The sequence below is a fragment of the Bubalus bubalis genome, chromosome 16 (genome assembly GCF_019923935.1).
Source record: "Bubalus bubalis isolate 160015118507 breed Murrah chromosome 16, NDDB_SH_1, whole genome shotgun sequence".
NCBI classification, from domain to species: domain Eukaryota; kingdom Metazoa; phylum Chordata; class Mammalia; order Artiodactyla; family Bovidae; genus Bubalus; species Bubalus bubalis.
Genome location: NC_059172.1, coordinates 2,733,133 through 2,756,496, shown reverse-complemented (window position 1 = coordinate 2,756,496; position 23,364 = coordinate 2,733,133). Strand labels below are relative to the sequence as shown.

Below are 23,364 nucleotides of genomic sequence, written 5' to 3'. Positions count from 1 at the left end.
TAGTCATGTATGGATGTGAGAGTTGGACTATAAAGAAAGCTGAGTGCCAAAGAATTGATGCTTTTGAACTGTGGTGTTGGAGAAGACTCTTGAGAGTCCCTTGGACTGCAAGGAGATCCAACCAGTCCATCCTAAGGGAGATTGGTCCTGAATATTCATTGGAAGGGCTAATGGTGAAGCTGAAAGTCCAATACTTTGGCCACCTGATGCGAAGAACTGACTCATCTGAAAAGACTCTGATGTTGGGAAAGATTGAGGGTGGGAGGAGAAGGCGACGACAGAGGATGAGATGGCTGGATGGCATCACCGACTCGATGGACTTGAGTTTGAGTATGCTCCGGGAGTTGGTGAAGGACAGGGAAGCCTGGCGTGCTGCAGAGCATGGTGTCACAAAGAGTAGGACACGACTGAGCAACTGAAGTGAACCGAATAGGTGATATAGTATGGTACCTGTCTTTCTTTTTCTGACTTAATTCACTTAGGATGATAATCTCTAGGTCCATCCATGTTGCTGCTGACTTGCAGTCTTTCTTGTGTGCCTGTGTAATTACTGTCTCTCTGAGGATGCGGGCTGCATATACTGCTGGGGCCTGTTAGGATAGGTTGATATGGGGAACAAAATGGACCGAGAGAGCCTTTCACCCAGATCTACATGCTCTGGGACACCTGGAACCTACCAGCGACCTTTCTGAAGGCTGCTTTCACATCTGTGTTTCTCAGGCTATAGATCAGAGGGTTCAGCATGGGGATGATCACAGTGTAGAAGACAGACACTGCCTTGTCTTCCTCTAGGGATGTGCCTGAAGCGCTCCGCAGATACATGAAGGCAAGGGTCCCGAAGAACAGAGCCACAGCAGTGAGGTGGGAGGCACACGTGGAGAAAGCCTTAGCCCTGCCCTCTGAAGAGCTGACCTTCAAAACAGCCTTGATGATAAGCAGGTAGGAAATCAGGATGACCAAGGCATTGACCAAAATCACAAAGTTGCCAAAAAAGACAATGACAATCTCCACATCTTTTGTGTCACTGCAGGCCAGCTTCAGCAGGGGTGGGAGGTCACAGAAGAAGAAGTTGATCTGATTGTCGTCACAGAAGGAGAGGGTAAATGTGCACGAGGTACGCAGGATGGAGCCCATTAGCCCACAGACGTAGGTTCCGAGCACCAGCGCCCAGCAGATCCTGGGAGGCATGGTCACGGTGTAGAGCAGCGGGCTGCTGACAGCCACGTAGCGATCGAGGGCCATCACCGACAGCAGGAAACACTCTGTGCCTGCACAGATGGTGAAGAAGAAGAACTGGGCTGCACACTGGCCATAGGAGATGACTGTCCTGCCCGTGGCCAGAGTGGCCAGGACCTGAGGGGTGATGACCGAGGTGTAGCAGGTGTCCAGCAGGGAGAGGTGGCTCAGAAAGAAGTACATTGGGGTGTGGAGCCGGACATCCTCCTGGATCAGAATGATCATGCCCAGGTTGCCCAGAAGGGTGACTAGATAGAAACTCAGAAACACCATGAAGAGGGGGATCTCCAACTCAGGATAGTCAGGAAAACCCATGAGGATGAACTCATTTACTATGGTGAGATTATTCTTGGCCATGGATTCCACATAGACTGGAGATCTGAGGTTGAGAATGAAATGGGAAAAAATAAATCTCAAAATTGAAGAACAGATGTTTTCTCTCCTCACTGCAGATGGTGACTGCAGCCATGAAATTAAAAGACGCTTACTCTTTGGAAGGAAAGTTATGACCAACCTAGATAGCATATTGAAAAGCAGAGACATTACTTTGCCAATAAAGATCCTTCTAGTCAAGGCTATGGTTTTTCCAGTGGTCATGTATGGATGTGAGAGTTGGACTATAAAGAAAGCTGAGCGCTGAAGAATTGATGCTTTTGAACTGTGGTGTTGGAGAAGACTCTTGAGAGTCCCTTGGACTGCAAGGAGATCCAACCAGTCCATTCTGAAGGAGATCAGCCCTGGGTATTCTTTGGAAGAAACAATGCTAAAGCTGAAACTCCCGTACCTTGGCCACCTCATGCGAAGAGTTGACTCATTGGAAAAGACTCTGATGCTGGGAGGGATTGGGGGCAGGAGGAGAAGGGGATGGCAGAGGATGAGATGGCTGGATGGCATCACCGACTCGATGGACATGAGTTTGAGTGAACTCCGGGAGTTGGTGATGGACAGGGAGGCCTGGCGTGCTGCGATTCATGTGGTCGCAAAGAGTCGGACACGACTGAGTGACTGAACTGAACTGAACTGAACTGAAGTTAGGTTTATCTTTCTGAGCAAACGTACAGAGGTTGTTTTTGAGAAATCTTGTACCTGGCTGACTCTTCTTGGACATCCTGCATTTTGGGAGCTGAGCCATGAGCTGGTGCTTCTAATTTAAATGAACTCTGGGCTATATTTGGAAATTTCTGTGAAGATAAGAGACACATAGACTCTGAGATTTGGAAATAATCTAGGGTGCATCTGTTCTAGTATCCATTGGACACTGGAGTCTCCTCTACTGAACACCCTTCCATGTGTTTTTCTGGTTGCCCTGTGAGCTTCTATCTGTGGACAGTTCTACCTGCTCATTCTCTTTTTGGTTTGAGATTCTCTCTCTTTTTCTTCCACACTTTGGCTTTAGTTTCACCCCTTCCAGACACGATTTTAAACCCTTCTTGTCAGGAAAGCATTTCAGAGGTTGGAAGATGATAAATCTACTCTTTATGTGGACTATGCGCTCATTACCCATATATATATATATATATATTTTTTTTTTTACTCTGCAATTTTACTTTTTAATTGAGGTACAGTTGCTGCATAAGTTATAAGTGTACAATATAGTGATTTGCAATTTTGAAATGTTGTGCTCCACTTATAGTTATCATGAAATACTGGCCGTGCTCCCTATGTCGCACACTATGTCCTTGTAGCTTATTCTCCTTCTTTCTTTTTTCTTTCATGGAGCTATAATTGCTTTACAATGCTGAGTTAGTTTCTGCTGTACACCAAGGTGAGTCAGCTACATGTGTACGTACGTCGCATCCCTCCTGAGCCGCCCCAGCCCACTTCCACCTCTGTAGGTCATCACAGAGCACCAGGCTGAGCACCCTGAGCCATATGTCAGTAGCTGCTTCCTGCTGGCCATCTAGATCACACGTGGGGGCACATGTATGTCTGTGCCACTTTCCATCCATCCCACCCTCCCTTCCCTCCTGTGTCTGCACGTCCATTCTCTGTGTTTGTGCCTCTATTCCTGCCCTGGAAGTAGGTTCATCTGTATCCTTTTCCTAAATTACACATATATGCATTCATATATATTTGTTTTTCTCTTTGTGACTTACTTCACTCTGTATGATAGACTCTAGGTCTATCCTTATCACTGCAAATGACCCAATTATTATCTAATTCAACATCTGGTCAATAATACATTAGTCAGATGGTATTAAAAGATGTTGTTTATGGGTCCAAACTAGCAAGTAGTAGATAAGTTCTGAAGGTCTAGCGCACAGCAGAGTGATTATCATCGAACTATTGTATTATAAACTTCAAAGTTGCTAAAGACCAGTTCTTGACTGTTCTCACCACAAAGACAGGACAGTTATGGGACATGGTGGAAGATATACTATGGTGGTGATCATATTGCAATATGTGTGTATCAAGGCAGCACATTGTACAACTTACACACTATTATATACCAATTATATCTCAATTGTAATAAAAATTATAACTGAAAGACTTTTCTTCACTTTAATTTTTACCACGTTATTCTTGGGTTGGAGGTCTCCTCTAGGTGGGATCAAGGGTCACTAGTGGGAGGGAGACACTGGCTTATCACAGAAAACACAGCCTCCTTGAGCTGCTCCCTGCACCCACTCCAGCAGCCCGGTCGTAGGTGACGTGTGCTCTTCGGGAAGCCGTCTTGGTATTGTCGGGATGCACTGCTATCATCTCTAGTAGACGCTAACCAGCTGAATAATCTTCACAAGTTCTCTTCCTCTCCTTGGGCTTTACTTTCTGTCCTGAAAAATGGCAGGGCTAGATGATATAATCATGAACGTTCCTTTGCTCTCACAATCCATGATTTGTATGTCTAGATGTGTGGGCTAAATGAGGCTCTTGAAAGAATTTCCTTAACGTGTGTACTATGTCATCTGTGTACTCTAGCTACAACTTACTGAGTATATAAACTACGCAACACTATTTCAGGTGATTGATGGTTTTTTTTTCTTGTTTAGTAAGTCATGTCTGACTCTTTTGTGACCCCAAGGACTGCAGCCCACCAGGCTCCTCTGTCCAGGGGATTTCCCAGGGAGGAACACTGGAGTGGGTTGTCACTTCCTTCTCCAGGGAGTCTTTACTTAAACATCATATTATGAAGTCTTGCATCCAAAATTAATCATATTCCCACGTTCCTGGTAAACCGTCATTATTGAGCAGGGTGAGATCCTTCATATAATTTTATTATTCTTCTGTCCGCCCTCAATTGTTTCCCAATCCCCTACAGGGATATATTCTAGCATATGTGAACTATATATACCCCTATGTATATTGCTTTTATATTTACATATATTTAAAAATATGTGTATATTAAAAAATACTTATTTTAAGTGTAAAGTTTACAAACATGATCTTTTTTGTGTCTTTTTTCCACATACAGTATATCTTTTTGATTTATCCATATTGTCTCGAGAAATCTTTTTTTTCTGATTTTGTTATTCTCTTCTTGTGCTCCCTTCCTAAGAGTGCCAACCAGGTTATTAAACATTCTACATACATTATCTCATACAGTCTTCACAATGATCCTATGATAAAAGTATTATTTTGTCCTGGAGGGAACTAAGGCTCTGAATAGTTAAGTAACTTGTTCAAAGTCACATGACTAGCCAGTTGAAAATTCCCGATTCTAACTCAGGTCTGCCGTGTTTCACAGCCAAAGCTGCAGTACATAGGAGTAATCCCACCTACAGCATAATTACAGGACATCCAGTACCTTATGGTGAATTCTCTGGTCTAAGCCAGGCAGTATAATACTCCACCCCTGTCTGGGAAAACTATCTACGTTTTCTAAATGTTGCCTACTAACACACACATAAGCCTGAAAAGATTGCAGCTGTAGGTTTTCAAGGAAAAGAAAAAATGAGCCAGTCTTCTTTGTGTATTTCATATAAGAGCTGAAATCCCAGTCTGGACATGGTCCCATTAGGTGACAAGTTCTGATGATGTGGCCAGAATCGCTGCTCAGTTTCACCTTCCCTAGTCTGTGCGGACCTTCCTTCAGAGCCAGGACCCTATCAATGTTATCAAGGTCTCGATGACATCTTACTTACCTGGTAGAATAATCCAGTTGGATTCATCTTAATTTTGGAATCATACTAATCAAAAGTCATTTAAGAATTTTGAAGAAGCAGCTCAGATTATGCAAATGGACATATAGAGCTGACAGATTTTAGGTTTTCTTCTTACTCAGCGAACCAGAGGCTCTTTAAAAACACTTCTGGGGATGGTTTTGTAGAAGGATGCAGTGAGTGTGAAAGCGGTCCCTGACTCGTGATTCCGCACCTGGGGAGCCCCTGGGGCTCCCTGGGAAAGGCAGCTCTGTCGGGGGAACTCTTCTGAAGGTGCTCATTATCTCATCTCCCACATCAGAGGGCGTGCAAACAAATCTTGTGGGATTTCGCGGCAACTCCTGAGTCTCATTAGTCTCAAAGCTCATCTGCAGTTTCTCTGAGGACTGAACTTGGTTCCTCCTCACCACTGGCCCTGTGTCCAGCTGTCCCGTCAGTGGTGGTGGCAGGAGCAGAACTCAACTCTGAGAACTCTGGGTGACGTTTTACACACTGCGTCCATCCTACATCCGTCCGTCCTTAAATCTTAAACCTGACGTCAAGTTTCATCTCAGGATCTGAAACCTAGGCACAGCATCTGCTCCGAATTTTATTAGGAGGGATGTTTACTGATTCCGGAGGAAATGAGGCGAGGTGTGCTAAACATTCTTCATCCCAAGGACAAAGGAAGCTGGTGGGCTACAGTCCATGGGGTCACAAAAAAAGTGGGCACAACTTAGTGAAACAAGGAGAGTGTGTGCGCTATGTTGTGAATGCTTCTTGGAATGGTCTAGAGGGTACAGTGGCTGTTGGGACAAAATAGAGAGAAAAAGAGGAAGAATAAGCCAGTAATGACAGTATTCCATTAAACCTCCACCCCGCCCCCCGCCTGACATTGCTCAGTTGTGTCTGATGCTTTGGGACTCCATGGACTGCAGTCTGCCTGGCTCCTCTGTCCACAGAGTTCTCCTGGAAGGAATGCTTGGACAGGTTGCCATTCCCTCCTCCAGGAGATCTTCCTGACCTGGTCTCCTGCATTGCAGGCAGATTCTTTACCATTTGAGCCACCAGGGAAGTCCAAACATCCCCTTGGGAACTTGCAAAATAGTAGGGTAATTATTGCTTTCATCTCTTTGTGACATATTGGGAGGATCTGAAGTGCTTTGATGTATTACACAAATATTACTGTTGCTCCATTATTAATATTAAGCATAGAGCTTTTGTCTGTACCTTTGGAAAGAGACGTGCCTTAGATTGGGTTCCTTAAAAAAAGAGTTGAGCCATGAATTTTACAGCCAGTGTTTCATTGAGGGAGTAGAAAATATAGGATTGGGATGGCTGGGTGTTTTCTGCACACTCAAAACTCTGCAAAGAGTAAAGCCCATTTACTGTGGGCTGCCTCATTAACTCTGGATGCAATGATATCATTTCAGTTGGAGTCAAGCTTTGGCTTGATCCTCAAGGGACCTCTAGAATATGAACTACACCATGGGCTCAGTTCTGCCTCTAGCAGGGGTTTTGGCCTTCTGCAGGCCATATTAACTATCCATTGACTGAGGGGTGCCCCCAGGAGATGGGCATGTGACACCTGCCCCTCCTCCTTGGCATTTCTGGGAGAAGTGTATCCCTTGGTTGAGGGCAATACCCCAGAGAAGGCTGCACCTAGGAGCCATTAGCAGCCCACACTCAGAGCAAAACAGTGTGGTACCAGCATAAAAATAGTGACACAGGCCAATGGGGGAGAGCAGAGGAGAAGGCTCTTGTAGAAGCCACGTGTAAGTGATGTCAGACAGCGTTTGTCCTCCTCTGGCTTCTGGCGGCTCTGTGGTGGGTTAATGCTGACCTCCTCCAAGAGGGCTCATGGCACACCCAGGTCTGCTGCACCCAGAGCTCCTGCCCCTGCGGCAGGCCACTGCTGACCCGGACCTCTGCAGGAGACACTCAAACACACTTCTGGCTCAGTCTCTGTGGGGTCTCCGGGACCTGGTGCAGACAAAGTTTGTTTGAACCTTCCTAGCAGCTCTGGCAGTTATGGGGCTTCTCCTTTGCCCTTGGACGTGGGGTATCTTTTTTTGGTGCGATCCAACATTCTCCTGTCGATGGTTGCACACAAGAGAAGACTCTGCACATGGACATCACCAGATGGTCAACACCGAAATCAGACTGATTATATTCTTTGCAGCCAAAGATGGAGAAGCTCTATATAGTCAGCAAAAACAAGACCGGGAACTGACTGTGGCTCAGATCATGAATTTCTTATTGCAAAATTCAGACTTAAATTGAAGAAAGTAGGGAAAACCACTAGACCATTCAAGTATGACCTAAATCAAATCCCTTATGATTATACAGTGGAAATGAGAAATAGATTAGAGGGATTAGATCTGATAGACAGAGTGCCTGAAGAACTATGCACGGAGGTTCGTGACATTGTACAGGAGACAGGGATCAAGACCATCCCCAAGAAAAAGAAATGCAAAAAGGCAAAACGGTTGTCTGAGGAGGCGTTACAAATAGCTGAGGAAAGAAGAGAAGCTAAAGGCAAAGGAGAAAAGGAAAGATATAAGCATCTGAATGCAGAGTTCCAAAGAACAGCAAGGAGAGATGAGAAAGCCTTCCTCAGTGATCAGTGCAAAGAAATAGAGAACAACAGAATGGGAAAGACTAGAGATCTCTTCAAGAAAATTAGAGATACCAAGGGAACATTTCATGCAAAGATGGGCTCAGTAAAGGACAGAAATGGTATGGATCTAACAGAAGCACAAGAGATTAAGAAGAGGTGGCAAGAATACACAGAAGAACTGTACAAAAAAAAATCTTCACGACCCAGATAACCACGATGATGTGCTCACTCACCTAGAACCAGACATCCTGGAATGTGAAGTCAAGTGGGCCTTAGAAAGCATCACTACGAACAAAGCTAGTGGAGGTGATGGGATTCCAGTTGAGCTATTTCAAATCCTAAAAGATGATGCTGTGAAAGTGCTGCACTCAATATGCCAGCAAATTTGGAAAACTCAGCAGTGGCCACAGGACTGGAAAAGGTCAGTTTTCATTCCAATCCCAAAGAAAGGCAATGCCAAAGAATGCTCAAACTACCGCACAATTACCCTCATCTCACATGCTAGTAAAGCAATGCTCAAAATTCTCCAAGCAAGGCTTCAACAGCATGTGAACCACAAACTTCCAGATGTTCAAGCTGGATTTATAAAAGGCAGAGGAACCAGAGATCAAATTGCCAACATCCATTGGATCATCAAAAAAGCAAGAGAGTTCCAGAAAACATCTAATTCTGCTTTATTGACTCTGCTAAGGCCTTTGACTGTGTGGATCAGAATAAACTGTGGAAAATTCTGAAAGAGCTGGGAATAACAGAACACCTGACCTGCCTCCTGAGAAATCTGCATGCAGGTCAAGAAGCAACAGTTAGAATTATACATAGAACAAAAGACTGGTTCCAAATCAGGAAAGGAGTACATCAAGGCGGAATATTGTCACCCTACTTATTTAGCTTATATGCAGACTACATTATGAGAAACGCTGGACTGGAAGAAGCACAAACTGGAATCAAGATTGCTGGGAGAAATATCAATAACCTCAGATATGCAGATGACACCACCCTTATGGCAGAAGGTGAAGAAGAACTAAAGAGCCTTTTGATAAAAGTGAAAGAGGAGAGTGAAAAAGTTGGCTTAAAGCTCAACATTTAAAAAACTAAGACATGGCATCTGGTCCCATCACTTTATGGGAAATAGATGGGGAAACAGTGGAAACAGTGAGAGACTTAATTTTTCTGGGCTCCAAAAATCACTGTAGATGGTGACTGCAGCCATAAAATTAAAAGATGCTTGCTCCATGGAAGAAAAGCTGTGACCAACCTACACAGCATATTAAAAAGCAGAGACATTACTTTGCTGACAAAGGTCCATCTAGTCAAAGCTATGGTTTTTCCAGTAGTCATGTATGGATGTGAGAGGTGGACTATAAAGAAAGCTGAGCACCGAAGAATTGATGCTTTTGAACTGTGGTGTTGAAGACTCATGAGAGTCCCTTGGACTGGACCAACCAGTCCAGGAGATCCAACCAGTAAATCCGAAAGGAAATCAGTCCTGAATAGTCTTTGGATGGACTGATGCTGAAGCTGAAACTCCAATACTTTGGCCACCTGATGAGAAGAGCTGACTCATTGGAAAAGACCCTGATGCTGGGAAAGAATGAAGGTGGGAGGAGAAGGGGACGAGAGAGGATGAGATGGTTGGATGGCATCACCGACTCAATGGACATGAGTTTGAATAAGCTCCAAGAGTTGGTGAAGGACAAGGGGGCCTGGTTTGCTGCAGCCATGGGGTTGCACAGAGTCAAACACAACTGAGCGACTGAACTGATGAACAATGTTAATAGTTTCACGTGCCCAGAAAAGGGACTCATCCATACATATCCACAGATCCATTCTTTTTCAAACTCCTCTCCCATCCAGGCTGCTGCATAACATTGAGCAGAGCTCCCTGTGCTATAGAATAGGTTCCTGTTGGTTATCTATTTTAAATATAGCAGTATGTACATGTCCATCCCAAACTCCCTATTATTTCCGCCAACCCTTCTGCCAGCAACCATAAGTTCGTTGTCTATGAGCTAAAACTTCTCATTTTTAAAAAATTTATTTATTTTTAATTGAAGGATGATTGCTTTACAGTATTGTGTTGGTTTCTACTAAAACATTTCATTTTTGATGTTCAGAGGTGTGAGTGCCAGGTCCAAGAAGGAGCAGGTGGGATTTGGTTGCTCCAGGAATGGAGATTCTGGAGAAAACCCTCCCAGGAAATGCCCTCGGGTGCCCAGGGAGTTTCTCCCAGCTCACTTCCTGCCTGGAAGGCTTACTCAAATTGCATTTGATGGGAGCAGTGGTGCTTTGGCAGTGGTCAAAAGTTAATGACCACCTTTTGCTTGGTATTATCTTGCAATAATACCAGAGGCTCTGGCCTCCTGCGGGAGCACCTCCAGACTCTCCCAGCCTTAGATGACAAGAGTGGCACTCCTCCTGCCTCCATCCCTGCTCCTCGAAAGCCCGGCTTATTCCCACCCCAGGGCCTTGGCACTTGTGGGTCCGGCCGTCTGGCATGTTTTTCACATAAGAAGATGGTCTTGTGTCTTCTTTTCATGCAGGTCTCAGTGTAAAGGCCACCTCAGAGAGACCTTCTCTGACTTCCAGGAGTCCTCCTTCTCTGTTACCACACCAGACAGTTACCATCACATCACCCTGCTCTACATCTTTATGACACTATTTTTTTTTGGGGGAGGGGGTCTCTGCCTATTAGAATGTAAACTCCACAAGGGCAGGTATTTCATCTGTTTTGTTCATTACCACATCTTTAGTGCTCAGTTGCTGGCATACACTAGGCACTCAATAAATTGTTGTTGTTGTTCATTCACTAAGTGTGTCTGACTCTTTGCAACCCCATGACCTGTAGCATGCCACCCTTCCCTGTCCTTCACTGTCTCCCAGAGTTAGCTCAAATTCATGTCCATTGAGTTGGTGATGTTATCTAACCATCTCATCCTCTGCTGTTCTCTTCACCTTTTGCCTTAAATCTTTCCCAGCATCAGGGTCTTATCTAATCAGTCTCTTCACATCACTCAAACAAACCAAAGGAGAGGGACTTCCCTGGTCCAGTGGTTAAGAATTTGTGCTTGCATTTCAGGGGGTGTGGGGTCAATCCCTGAGCACGGAAATGAAGATCTCATGTGCCATGTGGTATAAAGTGAAGTGAAGTGAAGTTGCTCAGTTGTGTTCGACTCTTTTCGACCCCATGGACTGTAGCCTACCAGGCTCCTCCCTCCATGGGATTCTCCAGGCAAGAGTACTGGAGTAGGTTGCCATTTCCTTCTCCAGGGGATCTTCCCAACCCAAGCCATGTGATATGGCCAAAATAAATAAATTAAAAAATAAAAATAAATTCAAATGAAAGGAGCTATCCTTAATGTTTCTATGGTTCAGTTAGAGAAGTCATACATCTCATTGGAAAGAAAAGGCAAAGAGAATGAATGCTAAACTTACCAGAAATGTATAAAAGTGTCTAAATAACACATGAAAAATGTTTAAAATCTCAAACCTATCTGAAGACCCTGGAAAATGAAAATGCCCTTCTCCCCAGAGTTCTGCTTCTAAGAAATTATTCCAAGGAACCAAGCATTAATATCTGTGGAATTCTGTGGTCATGTTATTTCATAATAAAAAGTTGAAAGTACCAAAGAGGCCAAACTTATTTAGCATAATAGGATATTTTGGATGAGGGGACCTGGGGTTCAAATGTAAACATCTCCCAGTGCACACACTTGCTTTTAGTCTGTGGATGTTGGGTTGGTGGAGGTGAGTAGGGCCAGTGATCTACACAGGAGGCTGAGGAATTTCCTCTGAGATATAAGGGAATCGAGCTGAGACCTCCAGAGGCTCAGGAATGTAAACTATCGGCTGGAGAAACCCGCAAGGAAGGCGCCTTGAGCGGAGCCTCGCTGGTGGGCGGGGCTGCGTCCGTGGTGGGTGTTGGTGTCAGACGTACAAAGACGCAAACGAAGAGGTCGCTTCCATGCGGCTGTGTTGGTGGATGGCGGCGGAGGGTGGCAGTGACTTGAGAGTTCAGCACTCTGGGGCAGAGGCCCACGTACTGTGGAGCCGCCTCACTAACTCTGGAGCGGGCTGCGTGTGCTGTGCTCAGTCCGCTCAGTCGTGTCTGACTCTTTGGGACCCCGTGGACTGGGGCCCACCAGGCTCCTCTGTCCATGGGATTTCCCTGGCAAGCATACTGGAGTGGGCTGCTGTTTCCTCCTCCAGGGGATCTTCCTGATCCAGGGGTTGAATCCTGGAGCAGGCTAGGAGTGCAGAATGGTGACCAGACACTAGAGCACCTCTGTGGAATGGGCAGTGGTTCTGGGGCTCCCCTGATGGCTCAGTTGGTAAAGAATCCTCCTGCAAAGCAGGAGACCCTGGTTCGATCCCTGGGTTGGGAAGATCCTCTGTAGAAGGGAAAGGCTACCCACTCCAGTATTCTGGCCTGGAGAATTCCATGGACTGTATAGAGTCCACAAAGAGTTGGACACAGCTGAGTGACTTTCACTTTCCACTTTTCACTTTCTAGGACATTCTGAGCTGAGGTGGAGTATGAATGCACGTGTGACCTCATCTGACCCCTGAGGTGGAGAAGGCTCAGGATATAATGCTAAGTGGTCAACAGTGTCTGTGATTTACATTTTGTCCATCACATGTGAGCATAAGACATACCTTTTTTTAAAGTATGCATGAAGCTTTTATTTTTATTGAAAGTCCAAACTAACGAACTGGCAATTATTAGAGCTAGGCAAGTTTTCCAGGCAAAAAGGACCTACATAAATTATTATCAGTAGCCTTTCTTGACAAATATCATGATATCACTTACATGTGGAATCTAAAAAAATGATGCAAATGAACTTATTTACAAAGTAAAAACAGACTCACAGATATAGAAAACAAGCTTGTGGTTACCAAGGAGGAGAGCAATGGGGGAGGGATAAAGTGAGAATTTGGATTTAACAAGCACACACTGCTGTATGTAAAGCAGATCACTCACCTACTGTAGAGCACAGGGAACTATATACAGTACCTTGTAGAAACCTATAATGGAAAAGAATGTGAAAATGTGTATCTACATATATGTATAACTGTATTATTTTGCTGTGTACCTGAATCATTGTAAATCAACTATGAAGTGTGAAGTGAAAGTTGCTCAGTCATGTCCGACTCTTTGTGACCCCACGGACTGTAGGCCACCAGGCTCCTCTGTCCATGGGATTCTCTAGGCAAGAATACTGGAGTGGGTTGCCATGCCCTCCTCCAGGGAATCTTCCCAACCCAGGGATCTAACCCAGTTCTCCCGCATTGCAGGTGGATTCTTTACTGTAGTTCAATAAAAAATAGTAAAAAAGCCTTTTTTATATCAGTAGCCTTTCTCTACATGAGCAGTAATCAGTAGAACAATGAAAGAGGAAACTGAAGGGCTAGTGAGGGACTGAATGAATGGAAGGGAGGTCTCATATCTCATCAATTAGTATAGGCTCAGAAGTGTGTGCCTGTGTGTGAAAGTGAAAGTGAAGTCGCTCAGTCGTGTCTGACTCTTTGCGACCCCGTGGACTCTATAGCCCACCAGGCTCCTCCGTCCATGGGATTCTCCAGGCAAGAGTACTGGAGTGGGTTGCCATGTCCTTATTAGTGTTTTCAAAATTACAGAAACCTATTTCAATTCCCTTTCTGTCAAGAGTAGAAGGATATTACATCTCAGAAACATATATATTAAAATTTTAAAACGTATTTTTCTTTACAGGGTCTCTCCTTCACCAAAGCATTTAGAGGGTTTCTGTATTCCAGAAACCTGGGGATGTCTTTTGCGGTCAGGTTATCACGACCACCCCTGTGATCAGGTATCAGACAAGGGCAATAATAGCACCAACTATTGTGAGAAGTTTGGGAGTTGGCTTTTTCTTTTCCTGGGTTGCTTAGACTTTTAGGGTACAGAATCTTGGGGTATATTGTTTGATGACCCTGGTATCATGAGCTGCATGAGGTCTCACCATTTTCTAGGGTATTGCAGTGGGTTATAGGTTTCTCCCACTTGAGTAGCTTATAACAGCTATGTTTCTCATATTAACTCACCCCAGCAGAACAGCATAAAAAGTGTATGAATTTTGATCCCGAATTTTAAAAACATGCAATAAATGTCTAGATAAAAAATTCAGGAAGGATATTAATAGTACCAAGATATCTGGAAGGATATTAATTTTTTATCACTCTGTTCTTTAGTATTATCCACATACTTATTGGCCCTTTAAAAAAAACAAATAAGAGAAGGACCCATTGTTAGTATTTCAACCTGAAAACCAGTGTTTTCACTGGTTTTAACGGCAGACACCTGGGGTCATGTACATTATTTTCCGTGTTTCTCTCTCTGTTTGAAATATTTTTAAATTAAATTTTAGGAAGCTTAATAGAAAATAGAAAACAAATGCTTTGTAAAAGCTTGACACTCAAGATGCATGAGAGTTCTGTATGTTTTCTACGGAACATCTTTAACCTCCACGTCCATCTCAGGAGGTGGGTTTAGAGAAGTCACATAAGCTCTTTATTTTTTTTTTCTTTTTTTTTTTTTCGAGTTTCTTTTCTTTTTTTTTTTAATCAGTAAATATATTGGTTATTATTTTAACCAACATAATTTTTATTTTTTTATTTTTTTAAATTTTATTTTTAAACTTTACATAACTGTATTAGTTTTGCCAAATAAGTCACATAAGCTCTTTAAATTCCCAGCACAGAGAAGGAGGGTGTGAACCCATGCAGTCCACTGCCAGAGTTTCTTTGCTAAGTAACTACGTCTTGGTGACTTTCCCCCCATCTATAACGGTACTTGTTGGAATGGTGTGATTATAGGGCGTTAAATGTTTTCATTAGGCTTCCCTGGTGGCTCAGTGGTAAAGAATCTGCCTGCTGGTGTAGGAGATGCTGCTTCCATCCCTGGGTCAGGAAGGTCCCCTGTAGAAGGAAATGGCAACCTTCTCCAGTATTCTTGCCTGAGAAATCCCATGGGAAGAGGAGCTTGGCGGGCCACAGTCCGTGGGGCCGCAGAGTCGGACATGACTTAGTGACTAAACAACAAGCACAAAAAAGTCTTCATTTATGGGTTTTGGACACTGTCCAGATTTTCTGTCCTGAATGGTGTTATTTGTGATCAGCTGACATCAAGCAGTCCAGAAGAGTGCTTAAGAGCAGTGTCTGGAGGTGTCTTGACAAGCTCCCCTAATTCCAGTCTCAGCTTTCCCCCTTACTACCTATGTGACCACGGGTGGTATTTGGCCTCTCCGAGCACTGTTCCCTCATTGGTAGAGCAGAATAATATAGTATCGACCTCATAGAATTGCTGTGAGGGCTCAGTGGGTTAAATTTGGATAAAACTAATATGGTGTGCAAGGTACTTTGTAAGCACTTTATATATAGATTGTTTTTTCATTTTAATTTAATGTTTATTGGAGTTTAGTTTCTTTACATTGCCATATCAGTTCGTGCTGTACAGCAAAGTGAATCAGCCATACGTATACGTGCATCCCCGCTGTGTTGGGTTTCCTTCCCGTCGAGGTCACCGCGGAGCAATGAGTGGAGTTTCCTGGGCTCTACAGTAGGATCTCGTCAGTTACGTGTTTTACACACAGTAGTGTGTGTGTGTGAACCCCAGTCTCCCAATTCATTCCCCCTACCCCTTTTCCCCGCTGGGGTCCACATGTTTGCTCCCTATGTCTGTGTCTCTATTTTTGCTTTATGAAGACAGATTGTTAATATTAGTTGAGTCAAAGAGCAGGCAGGGTTCTAGAACTTCACATAATCACTAATTTCACTTGTGCTCCATGAATGAGATTGTTCAGAAGGTGTCCCCTTGGGTTGTTGAGAACCTCTCAAGGCGTGGAAATATCTCTCCTATCCCCCCGATGGTCGGAGCTGCCAGATGAGACACAGTCTGAGTGGGGAGGAACTGAGAAAGCTAACTTTTCAGGGGCCGTTTCCTGAAGATTTCTCTCCTCTGGGGCTCAGAGAAGCCTAATTAGAAGCTTGGGGCCTGATTAGAGACGCTGACTCAGTGGCGAATTCCCACACCCTGGTTTTCTAATTGCCTTCCCGGAGCACCCAGAACAGGACAGACATCTAGGCACCTACCAATGGGTGCCTCTATGGATGTCGCGGCTTACGAGCTGCAGGCACTCAAGATGTTTATTCCTCTTGTCTCCAAAAGCCACGTTCGGACCTCACGTCACATTCTGTTCCCATCCAGCCTCATCTTCCAGGAAAGGAGCTCTTGGTCCTGCCGAAGATAAGCATGGCCAAATTAGATCAGAGAGGAAATGAACCACAGTCCAGATTCAAAACATACTCGACGAGGTTGAATCTTGGTTTCCTCTCATCGAAAAAGAGGTCATCTCTCTTTTCTTTGGAGAGCAGGGTCAGAGCCAGTGTGGTTTGTGTGGAGCACAACGTGTTGGGAGCTGGTAGTGTTTCTTCTCTCTTGCAGGGATGCGAGACACTTAGCATCTTTGGGTCTCAGTCCCCTCATCTGTGTCATGGGACTGATAATGCATCTCCTACCTCCTCCAAGTGACTGCTTTTAGAATCAGAGACAAGGTAGGTGAGACCATATGGAAGACTAGGGAGGCTATTTCAGTTAAGGGGTTATATTGAGAAAAGGGAAAGAGCAAGAAGCATCTCTAATTGAATATCTAAGAAACTTGTAAAACTCCAGTAGGTATTTGGAATGTGATGGTACTGACATTATAAGAAGAGCTGGAAATGATAGGAAGGCTCTAAAACAGAATGAGCTCCTTTGTGGGAGAATAATGTCCCCATCGTGGGAATTGTTCCAGCTCCATAAAGACTGCTTGGAAAGGGTCACCATTAGCTCAAAGGGCAGCCATCAGAGATGCCCTGTGTGGGATTTCTGCTGTGGGCCAGAGGGAAATCTCAGATCCTTTCAGACTGGAGTCCATGAAGTTATTTCCTTTGAGTGCTCACCATGCTTAGTCACTCAGTCGTGTCTGACTCTTTGTGACCCCTTGGACTGTAGCCCTCAGGGCTCCTCTGTCCATGGAATTCTCCAGGCAAGAACAGTGCAGTGGGTAGCCATTCCCTTCTCCAGGGGATCTTCCTAACCTAAAGCGTAGAGAATTGAGGTCTTTCTTTTAGGACTGATCAACTGGGTGCTGATTTTGGGAGAAGCTCTAAGGAGGTTGAAAGTGAAAGTGTTAGTTGCTTAGTCATGTCCAACTCTTTGTCACTCCATGGACTGAAGCCCTCCAGGCTCCTCTGTCCATGGAACTCTCCAGGCAAGAATACTGCAGTGGGTAGCCATTCCCTTCTCCAGGGGATCTTCCTGACCCAGGGATCGAACCTGGGGTCTCCTGCATTGCAGGCAGATTCTTTACCATCTGAACCCCCAGGGAAGCCCTAAGGAGGTTAGAGGGTGAAAAACTCCACCCAGGACTAAAGAGACCTGCTCACACTTTGCAGGACTGGTCCTATCCAGGTGTTCCCCATCATCAGAACTCCTCTCCCCTCCCATCACCCTTTGCAGGGGTCGGCTCATCTATTCTCATCACTCTCCAAGAGGCAGAGGGCTTGAGTTGCTCTGGGACACAGAAAAGCTAAGATTTGGAAAAGGAGGTGCAGTCCAGACAGTAGAAAGAGTGTCTCACCAGGCTGCAGGAGACCTGCCACTCCCAGCATTTTCCACTGGTGTTTGCTTCTTGGCAAGACCCCCCTCATCTCCAGACCTCTTTTCCTCATCTCTGCTTCATCTGTCTGAAGTCCAAAGGGCAGAGCCGTGACTGTCAGAGACTCCTGTAATTTCCAAGAGTCTCCTGTACTCCCTGCCCGGGGAGCAGAAGAGACAGAGACAGCAGGCAGTGATGAAGTGTGAGAGATTTGAGGTCAGTGTGTGGAGTGAATGTATGTGGCGTTCTAGAAGTTGATCATGGGATCACAGAGTGAGGGAGAACTCAAGATTTCCACTTTCCAGATTTCCCACCTATGCCCCCCAAGCTCCCACCTTCGGGTGGGGGCGCCTGTATCCTTATGACCGCCGTGCTGAGGGGCTGGGAGATGAGGTGGACGGGTTCGCAGGTCTGGCTGCTTTTCTTCCTAGCTATGTGGCCTTTGCACAAGTCTGGTGATCTCTCCAAATCCCAATTGCCTTACCTCAAAATGGGCTATGTAAAGATCAGATGGGATCATGCGAGGGCAGGGTTTTAAAGTGAGGGATCACGAGAGTCCTCTGTCATCTGGGGAAGGGGGATTCATGCCTTCCATGGCGTGCAGCAGAAGCCGTCTTTGTTGGGAACGCATGCCTTTTCTTTGCATCCTCAAGCACTCCTGTGACTTGGGTGTTATTCCTGTCCTTATACACGACACAACTGAAGTTCAGATAATTTACATGACTGCCTGGGACTTGACCCCAGTGTGACAGAACTTCAGAGCATTCTTATTCCACGACACCATGCTGGTTCTGCCCTATTTTTCGGTGAGTCTTGCTGGAGATTACTTTCCTATGTATAAGTTTAAATTCAACTAGAAAATGGCCAACTAAAGTTTTCTTCCAAACAAATTTCTGAGAAGAAGGGGAGCTCTGGAATAGTCTCTTTTCATCTCTAGATTGAGCTACTTTTTACCTGAACAGAGAGTGTTGGTATAAGAAGCAGTTACGTTTCCTTTTCTCCCACCACTCAGACATCCTTAAGGCCCCAGTCCGCCCTGACACCTTGAGTGGCAGATGGTCTTGCACCTCATTCCTTTATTCCTTTTTCCTATGAAGTTACCACAAGCAGATGATGTCAGCTGTATTCTAGCGGCTCAGGGAAGATCATTATCATCTAATATTTGTTTAGTTCGGTATATTCATCTCTGCAACCCCAGTAGACAGCATACTGCTTAGCATAGAATACAAAGGAAGATCCTTTAGAAACCTTAGTTGCATATTTCCAGCTGAGAGCAATGGCTGCATAAATTTAGGCACATCGTACAACCTTTTTATCTTACCGTTTTAAAATAACTTTGACCCTGACTTGGAGGATCTAAGTGGTTTAGTTTTGCTGAGCTATATAAGTACTCTTCAAATCTGTGGCTCTATATTTTCCACAGTGTGAGCTATTATAAAGCTGACATCTGGGCCCTGCTAACAATCCCTTCCAAGTGCAGACTTATTACTTTGAGAATCATCTTCCCATATATTTTCTCGATTAGCCCATAGTAGCCTCTTGGCTCCTAGTCCAGTATATTAAACACCAAAATCTGCTGGGCTTCTTCACTTCAGGAACACTTGTTAGTGTTCTGAGGTTTAGCGGTGGTCTGGGGGAGGTTAATAATCCCAGAGAGCAGTCAGTCTGGTCTTTCTCCGTGAGCTCTGGGGTGTGTGAGTTAGATGGCCTGGATGTCTTGTTGCTGTTGTTGTTCAGTAGCTAGGTCGTGTCCGACTCTTTTGTGACCCCATGGACTGTAGCAGCCAAGCTCCTCTGCCCATGGGATTTCTCGGGCAAGAATACTGGAGTAGGTTGCCATTTCCTTCTCCAGGGATACTTCTCCATGGGATACGGGCGTGGGTTGCCATTTCCTTCTCCAGTGGATCCTCCCCTCCCAGAGATCGAGCCTGCGTCTCAAGCATTGGCAGGCAGATCCTCTTACCACTGAGCCACTAGGAAAGCCCAGGTGTGTTGGCCAATATAAAAATGAAGCTGTGAGTCTTGAGCAGACATGACTATCGTGGGGGAAAGATAACCTAGAGCTCGTGGTCCCCCAGGAAGTGTCTGGAAGTGAGATATTTCTGTGCCCAGCAGCAAATAGGTAACAGATCACTGAGAACGGGCAGTGCTGACGTGGCTCAGTACCATGGAGCATGGTGGGTTTATGATGACGTTGAGGATTCCTTTTCTTACTGTGCATCCTCAAAACCCAGCAATTTCAGCTATTTTGTGGGCTCCCAAAACAGGAAGCTGCTGTTTCACTGTTCCACTCATATTTCCCCAGCAGCTTAGTTTATCTAAATTGCCTGGGACCAAATACTTTCCTCTGAGGCTGCAGCGATCCATGGTTCTTCTCCCTGCCTAGAGATTTTGTGCAGCTGCTGTTGGTTTTCTCCAACCATAACATTAGGAAACCAATTGGCTACTCTATCTAGAATTATCAATCATTTTGGACCAGTTCAGGAGTTTAGACAAGGCATCACAAGGAGAGGTGGAACTCGTCTTGGAGAGAACAAACTTTCTAGCTCCTCTGAAGGTCAGCAAACACTTGCCAACCTGGGTTTTCTCTAACATTTTCCTCTGTCCATTGAAAAGTAGATGTACCTGATGCTCAGGAGGATCATACTAAAGTGATGGGTACACACTGCTATCTTTAAAATGGGTAAACAAAGTGACCTTGTGTGTAACACAGGGAACTCTGGTGATATTACGTAACAACCTAAATGGGAAAAGAATTAGAGGAAGAATAGGTACATGTGTATGTAAACTGACTCACTTTGCTGTACATATGAAACTAACACAACATTGCCAATCAGCTGTGCTCCAGTGTAAAATAAAATGTTCAAAAAAAGAAACACACACACACACAGAGTATGTTAGGGATGAGGAGACCCTCCATGCTTTTCCCAGCTTCAAGATGCAGCCCTGGGTCAGTACCCTTGAATTTGGGTTTATGAAGATGCCAGGAAGGGAGTGCAGTAGCACAGACCTGCAGCCGTCCGCGAGGGCGCATTTGCTCCCTGCCCGTCTGCCTTTCCTCATCATCCTTAGCTGGGGCTGATTTAGACTGAACCACTGTGTGTGCGCTGTCTGTCCAGAATCCATTTGGCAAAGGCCTCTGGCGGCACTGTTGCTGGTCTGATGGCTGCGTGTTCGGATGATCTTGGCTTCGGGCAAACAGGCGATTTTATTTTGTGTTTATTTATTCATCAATATCTCTTTCCAGAAGAGATTTAAAGTGGCTTATAAAAATGTATAACATGTAGCAAGATAATAAATAAAGAATGAGGAATGAGACTTGGGCAAAGCAAAAGAGCAGGGAGGAACTGGTGAGGAGGCAGGAGCAAGGCTGGCCACATGGCCTTTCTCTCGACACTTAAACCTGTGCTCCTGGTGGCGGCACGTTCTTGATTGGAGTTTAATTCTGGTGGTAGTCCTGGGCACGTGGTCTGCGTCACCTCCCTGCAGACAAGGTGGGACCAGTAAAGATGACACCACAAAGAGGAGAACGTGTGCAGTGCTTTCAGAGTTGTGGTCAGTTTCCAAAATGTTTATTTAATTTGTGTTACTCTCCTCTTTGCCCAAATGTAGAGAGTAACGCTTGTAAAGCCGGTAGAAAGTTCTGGTTGTGGTGGCAAGTGCTCACCAGATGGTAACTCATTACTGTGCTTGTGAGCTGCTGGCAGCGTGACCTTGAAGTCCAGCGGACCGTGGTTCAAATCCCAGCCTGGTGGTTTGTTGTTGTTTAGTATCTGAGTCCTGTCTGACTCTTTTGCTGCCCCCGGAACTGTAGCCCCAGGCTCCTTTGCCCATGGGATTTCCCAGAGAAGAACACTGGAGTGGGTTTCCATTCCCTTCCCCAGGATCTTCCTGACCCCAGGGATCAAACCTGCATCTCCTGCAACGGCAGGCGGACTCTCTACCACTGAGCCCCAGGCAAGTCCGGTGGTTTACCGGAACCAGACTGCTTCCTCTCTGCAAGCCTCTATTTCCCAGTGTGTAAGTACAGACAGGCACAGTCTCCAGCGTCGGGCGTACTGTGAAAGGTCGTGAGGCAGTGTCTGTAGAACACGTAGGGCAGAAGCTCACTCAGAGCGACGGCTGTTGTAATGCCGTGCTCCCTCACTGCTATTACTACATGCCCTTTTCCTCTGTCGTGGGACTTTTAAGAGAGAAGAGAGGGCCTCACACTGAAGAACAGGACGCAGAGGTCAAGGTCATGGAGTCCAGTCTGGTCATATGAGGACACAGATCCAGAGATGGGAGGAGAGCTGCTTGAGTTCCATACCACCTTGGCGGCGGACAGCAGGCGTCCGTGCCAGCCTCCAGACGCCGCTTCCGACCTTCCCCTTGTGCCCTCTTGCTGGCTCAGCATCATCAGCGGCCCCTCCCCACCATGACACTCCGCTCCCAAGGCGACCAGCTCCTCCTGCAGAGGAGATCTAGAAGTGTCTCTCAGGGGGAGTGGTGGGAGAAGGTGGGACTGACTCACGTCTCCCCACCCCGGGGCTGCTCGGAGCTGGGCTAGCGTCTCACTTTCCCGGCCAGAATCACGAGTCCTGTGTCGGTTGGTGGAAGCACAGTGAATTTAGAGCCACAGGTCCTGGTGTGGCCTTGGGAAGGTTGGGTTAACCAGTTGAGCCTCATTTTACTCAGTAATAAAATAGGGGTAAATTCAATTTCCGCATGGCAGAGCAACCTAGTGGCTGAAAAATCATTTTGTAACAATTACATGTATTGAGTGCTTACTCTGCGCTAGGCACGTCGTGTGTATTTCCACCAATTATCTCTTTTCCTCCCGCAGCAGAGCATAGCTGCTGTTGCTAGGGCAAGGATATTGTGTCTGAGAGTCTAGAGGTCAAACACCTCGCCCAAGGTCACACAAATAGAAACAACTGAGTTTGGAACGAGCTCTGTCTGTCTTCTGGGCCCGTTTTCTCAGCCTCTGTGCTGTTTTCTAGTCTATCTTTGCAGTGAGTGACCTTAGGCTGATTATCGAGTCTCTGATACCTTAGGTGTTTCTCTCTGTGTTAGGAGGTTGGCACTTCTGAACAAAGTTGTCTTCAGGTCTCAGAAGGACCCGAAGAATTCTGTGTGTTGTGTAATGGAGGCACAGTGGTCCGCTGCTGGTGTCTTCATTTACTATGTTCGTGCATAAATGATGTGTACAAATGAGCGTGAGTAGCTGCCTGATCCCCACCATTTCTGCAGAAACGTCCCCTTTTCAATGAGCCTTTCTTGATGAGCCTGTTAACGCTCCTCTCCATACTTGGGGTCTCCCAAAGCTCTGTGTGCGCACGTCTTTCATAGCACTTATCTTCTAGCTTGTTAAAAAATATAGCTCTTTATTAAAAAAAAAATTTGTATACGCTTAGCTCTTCTGCTAGAATAACCACCTCACAAGGGAAAGATCTTTGTCTGTGTTTTCTTCCCAGCAACCAGAAGAGTGCCTCATGCATTGTAAATTCTCAGCAGAATCTTACTGAATAAATAAATGAACATGAGTCTCTCTCTTTTTTTCCCTTTTTGGTCAAGATGATTTGTGTGAATTCCAAGAACGCAGCAAGTCATTGTTTTGGTTGAGAGTCAATATTATATTGGGCCCTGAGGAAAGAAAAGAACTCCTAAATATTTACCTTAGCAGGACTTCAGTGGGGGAGGGGTAAACACCAGACACGGACACTTATTTCATCATTAGATCAGCTTTTGCCAAACCTTGGGCAAAGTTTTATTTTCTTAATTATCTAAAATCCTGTGA

At 45.3% G+C, this 23,364-nt stretch overlaps 1 protein-coding gene across 1 annotated transcript; it reads right to left on the bottom strand.

Moving 5' to 3' along the window:
- Window positions 1–648: 648 nt before the first annotated feature.
- Window positions 649–1,593, bottom strand: LOC112579403 (olfactory receptor 9I1). Its single transcript, XM_025265838.3, has one exon. It carries the CDS (start codon window positions 1,591–1,593, stop codon window positions 649–651), a length of 945 nt encoding a protein of 314 aa, XP_025121623.3.
- Between the last annotated feature and the right edge of the window lie 21,771 nt (window positions 1,594–23,364).

Coding starts and splice junctions, on each gene's coding strand:
- LOC112579403 (XM_025265838.3), bottom strand. CDS start 1,593: ATGGCCAAGAATAATCTCACCATAGTAAATGAGTTCATCCTCATGGGT.